The sequence below is a fragment of the Tamandua tetradactyla genome, chromosome 1 (assembly GCF_023851605.1).
Source record: "Tamandua tetradactyla isolate mTamTet1 chromosome 1, mTamTet1.pri, whole genome shotgun sequence".
Lineage (NCBI taxonomy): Eukaryota > Metazoa > Chordata > Mammalia > Pilosa > Myrmecophagidae > Tamandua > Tamandua tetradactyla.
In genome coordinates this window covers 107,698,893-107,714,677 of record NC_135327.1, presented here as the reverse complement: position 1 = coordinate 107,714,677, position 15,785 = coordinate 107,698,893, and the positions used below count along the sequence as shown (strand labels likewise).

Below are 15,785 nucleotides of genomic sequence, written 5' to 3'. Positions count from 1 at the left end.
ATGATTGTATAACCATATAGCACTTATCATGTGACCATGTGATTATAAAAGCCTGTGACTGACACTCCCGTTATCCAGTGTATGTGTAGATAAGTAATAAAATAAAGACAAAAATAATAATAATTAGGGATATAAGAAGTATGAGATGTTTGGGGTTTTCTTTTTTATTTTTATTTCTATGCTTTGGAGTAATGAAAATATTCTAAAATTGATTGTGGTGATGAATGCACAACTATATCTTGATACTATGATCCATATCATACAATCAAGTGATTGTATACTTTGGATGGATTATGTCGTGTGAGAATATATCTCAATAAAATTGCATTTTAAAAAGTTGGTGAGAAATGTTTCTTTCATTTATAAAGTAACTTATGTGCTTTAAAAAATATATTTGTTTTCACAAAACTAGGAAACTATTCATCCCACTGTATCCCATGGTAAAAATTGTGAGAGGATGTCACTATAAGGAATTAATATATATAATATCTACACTAATATTTTTAAGTGCCTAGAAAAATGCCTGACACACAATGTGTGCTTGATAGATAAACAGATACATATATGTGTATATGTACTTGAGGCCCACATTCTGCTCTGAAGGAAGAACTAAAAGGAATCTAAATACTGCAGCACCTCAGTCAAATGGCCTCAGCCATAAGCTGACCACACCTCCCCACCCCTGGCCATGTGTCTCTCCCTCTGCTCACTGACACCCATCAGCTCCAAGGCTCAGGACCACTTGGGCAGCTTCTCACATAGTTCAAGAAAAGTGGGTAATATTTTGATCCCATAATTAATAAATAATTAAAAGGGAATAAAATATTTAATTCAGGCTTTGTCTGTTTGTGTCCTTCAATTTCCATCTCTAAGTCCAACAACAGGACTGACTCCAAAATAAGAATCCCACAAACAATGTTGAAGCAGGAGCCGATGATGTTTCACACATTTAAAGACCAGTATCTCCCACACTTCCTTTCCCTCCACCATCTCCCTAATATAACATGTTTTGAATTGTGGTCCCGATACATTCAGTCAGAATGAGGTGTAAATTTCTGCTAATGTAATAAAATGCTCTCCTTTAAGTATCTGCTTTAACTAGCAGATAAACAAAGTTATAAAGATGGAAGTTAAGAAATTAGAAGGTAAATGAACCAGCAAATTTGAAAGGACAAAGAGAGAGACCTTTTCAGTTACCCCCAAATCATGTCACGTTTTATGGCCAGTCTTTTTACTGTTCACAATTTTTTTCATTCTAGGGAACTGACAGAGGTCATTGATCTCTCTAGATTTAAGAAATTAAAATACTTATGGCTTCATCATAACAAGGTAATTTTATATTTTCTTTTTAAATGACTAAAATTATTCCTCTTACTTTCATATTTCAATAGAGCTGATCTTTAAAGGTATGACTATTTTATAAATTCCTAATTTAAATTTAGGTAAGAAACTGATACATCTGTAGCTGGTATATTGAATAAGTATACTTTATTCGATTATCATAATGCAATTTTACTTTTGTCTTTGTGTCTTGTCAAAACTGTTCAGAGGGGATTAACTCTTCCCAGGAAGAAAATTAGGGCAATCTCATGACTTTCCTCATCTCCCTTAGGTAATGAAAAACATAGTGCTCATTCAGAAATAAGAATATCTAGGAGATTGTATTAATTAGTTTTTGATCTCTGCTCACAAATGGGACATTTCCTCTCTTATGCAGCTCAGGCTGGGTGCAGATGGCCTTCTGCCTCCTCTTAGATATGGAGGTATGGTCCACTGCTTTTTTTTCCTTTCTGCTCCATCCTAGCTCACTCTAGGGCTGGCATGGAACTGGGGAGGGGTGGGGAGTAGAGAAAAGGCAAGGGGGAGCCAAAAGTTCTTACTTTACTAACATGTCCAAAGCCGACTTTGTTCCTTTTATGAATTGTCCAGAGGCTCCCCGCTAGGCTCCTCCCATCTCTAACTTTCCTTCTCAGGCCAATCCTCATCTCATTTGACATTTTATTCAAATGGTACTAGACGCTGACGGTTTCCTGGCCTTGGCAAACAACCCCAATGGGCAGAATCACCCATGCTCCAGATCAACATTGCTACAGTGGTTCCATAACAAGTTCCCACCTTTAGGGGTCAAGATGATTGATTATCTCCCAGTTGCTGCATGAGCAGATTTGGCTTCTCAGGAGGCGTCAGGCACCAGACAGTTCCCAACCACAGGACCCCTCCTCAGGCTTACCGAGTATGGCCTTTAGAGCTCGCTTAGGAGGCTAGGGTTTAGTAGGTAGTATCCTCCAACCGCACCCTTAGTGGGTACAAGTCCTTTACATCCTTGATTAGATTTATTCCTAGATATTTTACTCTTTTAGTGGCTATTGTGAATGGACAGTTTTCTTGATTTCCTCTTGAGATTATTCATTACTAGTGTATAGAAACACTAAGGATTTTTGCATATTTATTTTGTACCCCTGGTCACATTGCTTAATTTGTTTATTAGTTCTAATAGCTTAGTTGTGAATTTTTAAGTATTTTCTATATATAGGATCATGTCATCTGCAAAGAGGGAAGGCTATGCTTCTTCCTTTCCAATTTGATTCCTTTTATTTCTTGTTCTTGCCTAATTGCTCTGGCTAGAACTTCCAGTATAATGTTAAATAAATAACAGTGATGTTATGGGCATCCTTGTCTTATTCCTGATCTTAGAGGGAAAGTTTGTGGTTTTTCACCGTTGTCTATAATGTTAGCTGTGGGTTTTTCATATGTGTCCTTTATTATGTTGAGAATGTTTCCTCCTATTATAGTTTTCTAAGAGTTTTTATCGAGAAATGGTGCTGGATTTTGTCAAATGCTGTGGTTGTTAGGTTCAGGTGTCAACTTGGCCAGGTGAAGGCACCTAGTTCTGTTGCTGTGGACATGAGCCAATGGTATGTGAACCTCATCTGTAGCTCATTACATCTGTAGTTGGCTGAGAGGCGTGCCTGCTGCAATGAATGACGTTTGAATTAATTGGCTGGCGCTTAAATGAGAGAGCTCAACATACCTCAGCTCAGCACTCGCAGCTCAGCCCAGGCCTTTGGAGATGCAGAAAGGAATCACCCTGGGGAAAAATGTTGGAAACAGAGGCCTGGAGAGAAGGCCAGCCGAGACCACCCTGTGCCTTCCCACGTAAGAAAGAACCTCAGTTGAAAGTTAGCTGCCTTTCCTCTGAAGAACTAATGAAATAAATCCCTTTGTTAAAAGCCAATCTGTGGTGTGTTGCATTCCGGCAGCTAGCAAACTAGAACAAATGCCTTTTCTGCATTAATTGAGATGATCATGTGGTTTTCCCACCATTCTATTAATATGGTTTTTACATTAGTCATTTATCTTATTTGAATCACTCTTGCATTCCTGGGATAAATTCCGCTCGATCATAGTGTATAATTCTTTTAATGTGCTGCTGGATTCAGGTTGTTAATATATTGTTGAGAAAATTTGCAACTATATTCAAAAGGGATATTGGTCTGTAATTTTTTTCTTATGATGTCTTTATCTGGCTTTGATATTAAAGTGATGTTGCCCTCCTAGAATGAATTGAGAAGTGTTCTCTCCTCTTAAAATTTTTGGAAGAATTTGAACAGGAGTGATGTAAATTCTTCTTTGAATATTTGGTAAAATTCACCAGTGAAGCCACCTGCTCCAGGGTTTTTCTTTGTTTGGAGGTTTTTTAGTTATTCTTTCAGTTTCTTTATTTGTTATTGCATTTTGTTGAGATCTTCTATTTCTTCTTCAGTCAGCATAGGTAGATGAGTATTTCTAGGAATTTGTCCATTTCATCTAGTTTATCTAATTTGTTGGCATGCAGTTGTCCATAGCATTCTCTTATAGTCCTTTTTATTTCTGTGGGTTTGGTAGTAATGTACCTCCTTTCAGTTCTGATTTTAGTTATTTACATCCTCTCACTTTTTTACTTTGTCAGTGTAGCTAAAGGTTTTTCAATTTTATTGATCTTTTCAAAGAAATGTTTTAGTTTTGTGTCTTTGTTTCATTATTCTCTATTTCATTAATCACTGCTCAAATTTTTATTTCCTTCCTCCTACTCATTTTGTGTTTAATTTGCTCTTCTTTTTCTAAATCTTCCAGTTCTGAGGTTAGGTCTCTGATCTAAGATCTTTGTTCTTTTCTAATGTATGCATTTAGAGCTATAGATTTCCCTTTTAGCAGTACCTTTGCTGCATCTCTGAAGTTTTAATATGGTTTTAAATTTTAATTCAACTCAGGCTGTATCCTAATTTCCCTTATGACCTCTCTTTGACCCATTTGTTGTTTAATTTCCATATACTTGTGAAGTTTCCATTTCTCCTTCTGTTTTTGATTTCTAGCTTCATTCCATTGTTATCAGAGAAGACACATTGTATGATTTCAATATATTTGATTTTTTGAGCCTTGTTTTGTAACCTAACATATGATCTATCCTAGAGAATGATCCCTGTGCATTAGAGAAGAATGTGTATTCTGTTTCTGTTGGGTGAAGTGTTCTATATATATCTGTTAGGTCTAGTTGGTTTATGGTTCAGGGGTACTTAATTTTATTGCACTTCACAGATATTGTGCTTTATACAAATTGAAGGTTTGTTGAAATCCTACATCAAGCAAGTCTACTGGCACCATTTTTCTATCAGCATGTACTCACTTTGTGTCTCCCTGTCATATTTTAATTGATATTGTTTTCTTGGGGGGAGGTCATAATGCTATTGCACACTTAATAGATTATAATATAGTGTAAACATAACTTTTATATCACTGGCAAACCAAACTTTTCATGTGACTCATTTTATTGTGACATTCTTTATTGTGGTGGTCTGGAACCGAACCCACTATATGTCCGAGATACACCTGTATCATTCAATTCTTCTATTTCCTTATTCACCTTCTGTCTAGATGTTTATCTATTATTGAAAATGAAGAAGTCTGCTCTATCAATGTAGAACCATCTATTTCTCCCTTTGAATCTGTTAATATTTGCTTCATGTATTTTGGGGCTCTGTCTTTAGGTGTATATATATATTTATAGTGGTTCTGTCTTCTTGTTGAATTGACCCTTTTATCGATATTAGACCTCCTTTAATCCTTCTAACTTTTTTTTTAGTTTAAAGTCTATTCTACCTGACATTAGTATGTGTATCCCAGCTCTCATTTTATTACTATTTGCATGATACTTATTTTTTTTTCTATGCTTTCACTTTCAACCTACTTGAATCTTTGAATTTAAGGTGAGTCTCTTATAAATAACACATGGTTGGGTCATGCTTTCTTTCCATTCTGCCAATCTCTGCCTTTTGCCTAGACAATTTATTCTATTCACACTAAGAGTAACTACTGATAATGCAGGACATTCTTCTGACATTTTGCTATTTCGTGTTTGTAAGTCTTACACTTTTTTGTCCCTCAGTTCATACTTAATTTGATTTTTATTGTGTACCATTTTGAATTCCTTCTAATTTCTTTCTGTATTTGTTGTTTATAAGTATTTTCTTTTACCACGTGGCTTAAATTTAATAATCAAAGTCTGTAACAATCACATCTGATTTGACACCAACTTAACTTCAATAGTTTATACATATACTATTCCTATATCCCTCCACCCCCACCTTTTTGTTGTACTTGTTACAAATTATATCTTTAGACATTGTATCCCCAAACCATAGATTTATTATTACGTCTTTATGCTTTTGCATTTTAGAAGCTGTAAGAAGTAAAATGTGGAGTTATTTACCAAAATTACAATACAATTGTACTGATATTTATACTTACCCATTTGGTTACCTTTAGAGCAGGCCTTCTTTGTGCCACTCAATCCACTGTTCAGGGTTCTTTCCTTTCAATTTGAAGAACTCCTTTCAGGATGGTTTGTAAGGTAGATCTAGTGGCAAAGAATTCCTTCAGCTTATGTTTATGTAGAAATGTCTTAATTTCTCTCTCATTTTGAAATGCAGTCTTCCTGATATACAATTCTTAGTTGCCAATTATTGTTTTTCCCAGTGTTATAAATTTAATTTCCTCCACTGCCTTTTTTTTTTTTTTTTGCTTCCATAGTTTCTCATGGGGAAACTTATTGAGACCCCCCTTGTATACATGGCAAGTTGTTTTTCTCTTGCAGCTTTTAGAACTCCCTCCTTGATGTTGGAGAGTTTGAATAGTATGTGTCTGGGTATGGTTCTCTTGCAGTTTACCCTGTTTGGGTTTCATTATGCTCTTATTATGCATATTCAGGTCTTCTGTTAAATTTGTAAAGTTTTCTGCCAATATTTCTTTGAATATTCATTCTTCCACTTTCTCTCTCTTTCCCATTTCCTGGATCCCTATAATATGTATATTGGTATGCTTGATGGTACTTCAGAGGTCTTTTATTTCTCATTTCTTCCTGCTACCCAGCCTGGATTATTTTGCTTGCCTTGTCTTCAAGATTCTTTCTTCTGCCACCTCCAATATGCTGTTGAAACCCTCTAGGGAATCTTTTATTTCAATTATTTTGGTCTTTAACCCCAGTGTTTCTGTTTGATTCCTTTATTAAGATTCTCATGTTGCTCATCATTGATTTCCTGATATACTTTAGTTCTCTCCTTTTGTTTTCCTTATCTCCTTGAGGACATTGAGGGTCTTTTTTGTTTGTTTTTGTCTGGTATGTCTAAAACTTTGGTCATCTTCATTGATTGTGTTTTTTTTTTCTTGTTCTTTGGATGGGCCATTTATTTACTTTTTTCTTTGTCTTGTGATCTTTTGCTGCATGCTATAAATTTTTATATTTTATAGTATTAAATCTGGGATTTAGTCCCTGAGATCTCTGTTCCTTATATATGTATTCTTCTAATTATATGGTGGGGATTAGATAGCCAGGAATTAATAAAAACAAACAAACCAAACTGTTTGGAACTGTTCTGTACCCTAGAAAAGCCATGTTCTTTAGTCCTCATTCAGTATTGCTGGGTGGGATGTTGTTGACTGTTTCCATGGAGATGTAACCCATCCATTCCAGGTGGGTGTTGATTCATTTACTGGAGTCCTTTAAAAGAGGAAACATTTTGGTGAGAGCTGACAGAGCAGATGTAGATAATTGGAAATCGTGACGGAAATAGCCCAGGTGCTAATCAAGGACTCACAGAAATAGCCAGAATCTGAAAAAAAGAAATCTCTGGCCCCAGCAGATGCTAAACTAAGAGATGAAACCCAGAGTTGTGTCCCAGACCAGCCAAGTGAAGGCCCACAAATGCGAGGAATCCACTGGCCTCAGAGGCTGGAAGCAACAAAACCGAACAAGGACCTGCAGACACCAGCCATGTGCCTTCCAAGATCACCCATTCTTCCATTAAGGTATCTTTCCTTGGGGATGCCTTAATTTGGACATTTTTATAAGGTTAGAACTGTAAATTTGTAACTTATTAAATTCCCTTTTCAAAGCCATTCCATTTCTGGTATACTGCATTCCAGCAGCTTAATGAATTACTACAATACCCCTCCTCCATTTTACTCAGACAGTAAAATGGCCCCCAGCCCAGTTCCATCAGTGAATCCTGAGCTGTCTAAACCAATCAAGATAATCCCATCCTTCCTGTGAGTGAGCCTTCAATGAATGGGCATATAACCCATTTATGGTCATGGAGACATAAGGAGACATCTGCCAGGAGGCTTCTGGGAAAGGTTTCCCTCATCCTAAGGAAAAGAGCCTTTGTTTCCTCTGGGTGTTGTCTTGCCTGAATATGAAGCTTGGCAACATCCTACTACCAACTGTAGGATGAAACTAACATTCAGAGAAAGGCAGAGCCCAGAGAATCATGGAAATACCAAAACTGAGACTTCCACAACATCTGGGCTTTTTCAGTTTTAGTTGAACTTAGAGTTACTTGGAGCCAACAGCCATCCTCACAAATACTTGTTCTAGACTTGTATTAGGCTACTGAAAGAATATAATAATAATGGTCCTGCTCTAGGGATAAAACTAGGAGGGTGGAGAGAGTGGTAGTGTCCTTGGTAAGAGTTTGCATTTGCAAATTCCTTGGAGTGAAAGACAGCAATAGGCTTTTGAAGAAATGAGTGTGTAGTTGGTGTGTTTGGAGCCTCACAATGCAGCAGTGTACACTTTTCCCAATTGTTATCTAGTGACTGATAGAACTTGAGCTTCGAACCCTGGACAAACTACTGAAATAAATACAAGTTTGTTTCTGAGGACCTTCAATAATTCAACATTCCTAGTTTTATTTGTGCAACTCTGGTTCCTTCATTATGCTGTCCAGGAGCTTGTTTCTTCCTCATACTGCATAAATACTCAATAGTTCTATGTCTCCTCTCTTTCTGAGTCATCTTTTTTTAATTTTCCCTGATAGGAATAGTGGGAGACACTACAGTGGATAGTAGGTGCACATTAACCAAGGCCTTCTAAAGATGCCTTTCCTTGTCTCATCCTCTAGCAATTCTGACCAAGGGAATTTTAGATCCACAAATTCACCCTTTCAACCTTTTTTCAGAAGTTGGGTCTAACTCAGACAAGTGATCTAAGGTATTTGAATTTTATACTACAATTTAGTATAATGCTTTGGCTAACTACCACAAAAATTTTCTTTTACAGATGTTTGATAATGAGCTCTGTATTCATAATATTTCTGCACAAGGAGACACTTGAAAAAGTACTAGCAGTACCTTGGTATATTTCATTTTGTCTCAGATTAGAATAAGCATTTCATGAAGAACCTGAATAACACCTTACCAAGTAACTGTCCAAAGTGGAATCTAGGTTTCTGCTGTGCAGCAAAAAATAAAAATAAAAAACAAAAACCAAAACCAAAAAAACACAGTTAATAAATTGCACAAACCCAATTTAAATAAGAAGACCTTTACTGACAAAGTCACTATTTACAAACATCATCATTAAAAAAAAATTCAAATATTCATAATAATACTGCCCACACTAACTGACAATATTTTCTGAATTCCTGGGATGGGGTTGGGGGTGTTTTGAAGACCCAACTAGAGTTTCCTTACATGAGGAGATGAGAAATAAGCTCTTTTTTGCATTTAAAAAGTTTTCTTTAAAGCTAAATATTTTTCTTCTGCTGGGCCATTGGTTATGCAAATTTTAGGGCTACAATTATTGATCAGACGAACACATAATCACCTTTTTCAAGGAAAAGAAAGTCATAATCTGTTCTTAGGAAAGTAATGCTTCCTACTATAGTCAAATTCACAGCATTTTATTCACATTGATTCTGGCACATTCTCAGTAACCATTTCCAGAGAATGGTTTGATTAGATTAAGCAGAATTGCTTTAAGCATTCTTACACTAGCCTTATTCTCCTCTGCTGTTAAGTATGCTGTTCTTTCCTATCTCCCAGACAGTCAGCACATATTGAGAATTTAGGAAACTGCACAAATTTAAATATTTAAAAAGAAAATATCAATGTGCAAAATTAGTGAAGAACAATTTTTAATTGAAATGATTAGATTTAATATGCTGTCATAAATATTTGACAAGGAATTCTCTAAATGACAGTACTTATTTCAGGTAGCTTTACAACATGACTTGCATCATGAAATTTTTGTAAGCTCCTTCGATTAGATTTATTTGTGGGTATATTTATTTATTTATACATACCATGCTTTTTTTCCAAAACTGATTTAGAGCAGCAAAAGCCTCGTGGTAAAGTGAAGCTCTATTAAAGAAGGGAACAAACTAGCGTGCATTCCATAAAATTTGGACTCCTGTTTTTGTTGCCTCAGGGCAACATTAATTATCTCCCTTGTGTCAACTTCATTGAAAGAATTATATTTTGTTAAATATTTAAAACCTAAAAAAAAGTAATTGAATATAAATAAGGCTTCACTGCATGGTTGTAATATTAGTAGTGATATATGACATATAACTAGTAGTGATTTGAAATGATTTAGCCAAGAAATTGAATCTATTTCTGGAAAGCAGCATATATAAAAACTTTAATAATGTGATATAAAGAGGAGAAAACCTTAAAGAAAAGTCCGTTCATACTGGATAAAAAATGACTGTTTCCTAATATTTTTAAAGTGTAGGTATTATTTCAACTAAGATATAAATGAATATATTGTTTTACTTTATTGGGGAAGAATACCATATAAATGAACTTGAGTCCTAGAATGTATTAAGTTTTTTTCTTTCTTTCAATATATATTATTATAATTGTCCCTAACAAATATTTAAAGTTCTGTGTAAATTTGTGAAATATTACAATTTTGGTATATAAACATACACTAATACACCATTTTAATTCTCACAAAATTGTAGAAATTTTCAGAATCTCATCATCTCTTACTGTCACTAGTCCAAGGGTCTTTGCCTATTGACTTTTTTTTTAATTAATTTTTAAATTTTTTAAAAATATAACTAACAAACACAAACATTCTTAACATACGATCATTCTGTTCTACATATATAATCAGTAATTCACGATATCATCACATAGTTCTATATTCATCATCATGATCATTTCTTAGGACATTTGCATCAATTCAGAAAAAGCAATAAAAAGAAAACAGAAAAAAATTCATACATACCATACACCTTACCCTCCTTTTCACTGATCACTAGATTTCAATTTACCAAATTTATTTTAACATTTGTTCCCCCTATTATTTATTTTTATTCCATATGTTTTACTCATCTGTCGATAAGGTATGACAAAAGGAGCATCAGACACAAGATTTTCACAATCACAGTCACATTGCAAAAGCTATATCATTATACAATCATCTTCAAGAAACATGGCTACTGGAACACAGCTCTGCATTTTCTGGCAGTTCCCTCCAGCCTCTCCATTACATCTTAACTAACACGGTGAAAAATATGGAATGCTTCACGAATTTGCGTGTCATCCTTGCACAGGAGCCATGCTAATCTTTGTATCGTTCCAATTTTAGTATATGTGCTGCTGAAGCGAGCACTCCATTGACTTTTTTAACTGGATAATTCTTGGTTGTGGGTGTCATCCTGTACATTGCAAGATATTTAGCAACATGAACAAATTTTAAATCCTAATAACTTTCATAAACATAATATTTCCATTTTAACATATAAATCACAAATGGTATTTAATTAATCATTAGTTAAAAATTTGAGGTGCATGAATTCATAATATATGGCCTTATGTTTTATTTTTCTATTCATTTGAAAATGTCAGTGTTTTGATTTGCTAATGTTGCTGAAATGCAACATACCAGAAATGGACTGGTTTTTAACAATGGGAATTTATTAGATTACAAATTCTAATTCTGAAGTCGTGAAAGATGTCCAAATTAAGGCATCAACAAGAAGAAACCTTCTCTGAAGAAAGGCCAATGGCATCCAGGGTTCCTCTGTCACGTGGGCAGGCTCATGGTGAAGTCTGCTCTTTCTTCTCTCCTGGGTTCTAGTTTCAGTGGCTTTGTTTCTCAGCTCCTGTGGGTCCTTGCTGTTTGTCCTGGTTTAGTTCTCTCTAAGCAGTGTGGGCTTTTACTGTCTTTTATTCTCTTCACAAAAGACTCCATTAAAGGATTAAGACCCACCTTGGGTCACATTTTCATTGTAATAGCCTAACCAAAAGCTTCCACCCGCAACTGGTCTGCCCTCACAAGAATGGATTAAAAGAACATGGTCTTTTCTGGGGTACAGAACAGATTCAAACAAGCACTTTTTGTGTCTCTTATTTGACATCGTACCCAGGTCTGCCAAATTGAACTTTGCTGTGTTTGGGTACTGGTTAAGGTGTCAGAAGTTCACTTATTAGAAGTCCATTTTGACTGATGTAAACAAAAATATATATTTATCTATCAGATAGATATGAAGTAGCTTGAGAACCAAGCTCAGACAATTCTCAAGATCAAAGGGAGCCATGGTCAAAATGTTTCCACGGACACTGATGACCTGTCAATCAACAATGAAAGCCCCAGCTTGGGGTCTCACTGCCCTGTCATCAATACTGCCTCTGGACACATCCACCAGCACCTGTCCCATGGGAAGTGAGTATTGGCTGCCTCTGTCTAACATCAGAATTAATACCCACCTATTTCTACTTCTCTGAATTACTAGATCCTGACTCAAAGTTCTGGATTTGGATTGGCTTAGCCTCACTCATACCTGGCCTATTCTTAACTGTAGAAGGGAGAGGAGTGGGTCTGACTTCTACCAAGACTCATAAGAGTGAGAATTCCTTGAATTGTGGGGAGAAGGTTAGATACTGGGCAGCCCAAAAATAATGTCAAGTGTCTAGCACATTTTATTAGATAATGTTTAGAAAGATGAAAACTAAAGTAACGGCACAAATATTAGCATTAGTGGTATCTAAAAGAACCTGACACAGAGTAATTATTTTAAAAATAGATGTGGAACTGAGAGCAAGGTTACAGTTAGTTTTGTCACTAACCAGCTGACAATGTTTAGCAAATCAGGTAATCTCTCTAAAGCCCCTTTTCCTCTTATGTAATATGGGGTGTTTATTATCCATGACAACTGTTTCAAGGGTTGTCATGAAAAATAAATGAGCTGGCATATGTGACGCACAGACCGTAGAGACTGGCACACGGTAGGCACAGAATAAATATTGTGGTAGGTTGAATTACGTACCTCGACGAAAGACATGTTCTTAATCTTAATCTGCATTCCTGTAGAAGTGAACTCATGTGTAAATAAAACCTTTTAAGACATTATTTTTAGTTAAGGTTTGGCCCAACGGAATCAGAGTGGAACTTAATCCATATTACTGGAGTCATTTATAAAGAGAAGAAATTCAGGTGCAGTTATTCAGAGAAGCCCACACAGAAAGAAGTCAGAGGAAACTAGAAGAGCAAACACCAGGAGAGAGAGAGAGAGAGAGAGAGAGAGAGAGAGAGAGAGAGAGAGAGAGAGAGCTCTATGTGATGAGAGGCCGAGATGAATGCCTGGGAACAGGGAGGATTGCAGAACTCTACACTTCGGGGTGAGAGCATTGCCTTGCCAGTACCTTGATTTTGGACTGCTAGCCAAACCACAAACTAATAAATGTTTATGCCAATTCATTTGTCACAGTATTTGTCACAGCAGCCTAGCAAACTAAGGCAAGTATTAAGGCCCCACCTCCTCACTCATATTTATATATTTTTTAGTTCTTTTCAATTATATGTGCATATAATAATGGTTTAAAGAGTTGAATAGTTTACAAGTTAGCAAAAGTCCGCCAGACCCGTTTACCCACTTGCCATCCCTCAGATAGGGTACCTTTCAATGCCTTTAAGTGATCTCTTGTTGTTTATTAGTATTTCTCTAAATTACTTGCTGTTATTGCTGCCACTTCTGGATTTTTCTCCTTTAGGCAATAGCTATTGACTTCTTATTAAGGAAGCTGAGGAATTTGTTCTTTTTCTTTCCTGCTGCCACTTGTGCCACACACATGCCTACTTTCCATTTTACATCCTCCCAAAAGAGTTATATTGTAATTTTGGTTAAATCAATAAGCAATGCTTACATCATTATGACAAAGCACACTATTCAGAATTAAACTATGTATTAAACTTAATTTAATTTCCTTTCTTGGATTTCTTCCTTATCCCCAGAGTTAATATTTGATTTTTTTATTTTGCTTTTTATTTGCTATTATCATTTATTTAACCCAGACTCCCTACCAGTTGACCAAATCTATTCAATGAATTCATCAATTTTTACTTTCTTGAATAAGTCCATGCAAGACCTTCTGACTTGCTCCAATTTGGAATGCTTGCAGAGATTCCACCTCCCTTCACCACTATCCTGGGAATTCTCTTGGCCTCTCTTGTTTCTCATAAACATCTTTCTTTTTTCTCACTTATTCCCCTGCTTTGATGTAATACATTTTCCAGTGACTTTCTGAGAAAGAGGTGTGAGTGGTAAATTTTTAAGTAGCAGGAACAGAAATTTTGTTCATTTGATTCTCATATTTGGACCAATATTTCAACTAGTTTGGCTGATAGGATTCTAGATTCCTGATAAGGTATATCTCCATTGTCTTCTGTTTATCAATGTGACTGTTGAGGAATTAAATCCATGCTGACTCCAGATCCTTTGCGGCCTGTGTGTGTGTGTTTCCTGTCTGGAAACCTGTAGATCTTAACTTTGCCTTTGGTGTTCAGACGTTTCATAAAGATGTGCCTTGGAGTTATTCTATTTTTATTCCTTGTACTGAGCTTGGGAACTTGCAATCTTGAAACCCATGTCTTTCATTTTTGAGAAATTTTCTTCAAGTATTTTATTGACTTCTCCCTCTTCACTATTCTCTTTCTGGAACTTCTACTAACTATGGAGATATTGATCTACTGCACTGATCCTCTAATTTTCTTACATTTTTTCCTCATTTTCTATTTCTTTTTAAACAGCAAGTACACTTACTTGTATATGCAATTACTGTTGAATATTTCTTTTAGTTTGAATTGATTAGTAAATGTATTAGTTTCATAGAGCTGCCATAACAAAGGACCACAATGTAGGTGGGTAAAGCAGAAAAAAAAATGTATTGTATTACAGTTCTGGAGGCTAGAAATCCATGATCTAGGGTGTCAGGAGAGCCATGCGGGGCCATAGCCCTCCCTTGCCTCTTCTGTTCTGGTATTTCCTGGCTGCCCTTGGCATTCCTTGTTTTGAAATTGCACCACTCCAGTCTCTGCCTGTCTTTACATGGCCTTCTTCTGGGCTTATATCTGTGTTCAAATTTCCTTCTTCTTATAAGGACACCTTAATTCAGTTTGACTTCATCTTAACTACACCCTAGATCCCGATAAATTCACATTCACAGGACCAGGGGTTAGATCTTGAACACCGGGGACACCGATTTAACATGTACTAGAAGCATTTGCATCTGTCTAGGTTCTGTTGGTAGGTCGTGAGCAGCAAATGAAAATACTTTCTATGAGGTGGGGCCAGGATAGGAGAGTGCCTGGGACCCAAAGTCAGCCTGAGGTAGGGCAGCCAGGTTAGAGCCTGCTGTTGAGGGGAGCCAAGCTCACCTGAGAAGTCTCAATCACATCACCTGAAAAGAGCAACTCAAGCCAGTGGCTCAAGCTGATTCTGGGAATGAGCTGGGCTCGAAAGCTCAGGCTCCTGCCTCCCATGTCGGTAAAGTGTAGAGGTTTCCAGCAGGGCTCTGAAGTCATTGTCAAATCTCAGTTCCACCAAATACTATGTAATCCAGGGCAAATTATTTAACTTTTCTATACTACACTTTCCTCACCTTAAAATAAGGTAATAATAGTACTCCACTTTATCAATTTATCAACTTATTTGCCTGGCATAGAGTGAGGCTAGATTTGTATTATTTGAAAGTATACAGAGATCATTATATCTAATTACTACTTTTTTCCCATTTCAAATATTTTTACATGCAATTTAGGCATGTTTTTGGATTATTGCAGAAATACAAAAAAAATTGTGGAATATTTTCCTTTTCTCAACCTAGTCGTCTGATCTACTTCAAAATAATGTCTTCTGGATGGTTTACTGTATATAAAGGTTTCCCAAAATTTGGAGGACAAGCCCCATTGTGACATACAAATGTCAATATTTAATTTAGGAGTCAGACAGACTGGGATTGGATCCTTGCTTTGCTATTCATGATCCCTGGGCCTTGAGAAAGTTACCTGACTTCTCTGACCCTCGGTTTCCATCTAGGCAAACGGGATAAAACAAAACAACAGGGGTTGTTGCAAGGCCCATATTAAATAATGTCTGTGTTAGCATCTTGCTCAATATCTGGCTCCTAATAAGCACTTAATAAAGGTGACTCTCCTTTTCTTCCTTGCCTCTAAATGAGTG

The 15,785-nt window shown here is 36.2% G+C and overlaps 1 protein-coding gene and 1 non-coding gene across 9 annotated transcripts in view; one reads left to right on the top strand and one right to left on the bottom strand.

Annotated features, from left to right (window-relative positions):
• Window positions 1–15,785, top strand: part of LRRC72 (leucine rich repeat containing 72) — a 48,268-nt gene that overhangs the window by 12,825 nt on the left and 19,658 nt on the right. For all 8 annotated transcript variants that reach the window (XM_077122410.1, XM_077122383.1, XM_077122388.1 and 5 more), the window contains one exon: window positions 1,260–1,329. In XM_077122410.1, coding sequence (XP_076978525.1) covers window positions 1,260–1,329 — 70 coding nt within the window. The remainder of the gene's footprint in view (window positions 1–1,259; window positions 1,330–15,785) is intronic.
• LOC143653024 (U6 spliceosomal RNA) lies at window positions 10,833–10,936 on the bottom strand. Its single transcript, XR_013161033.1, has one exon. It is a non-coding gene; the product is annotated as a U6 spliceosomal RNA (small nuclear RNA).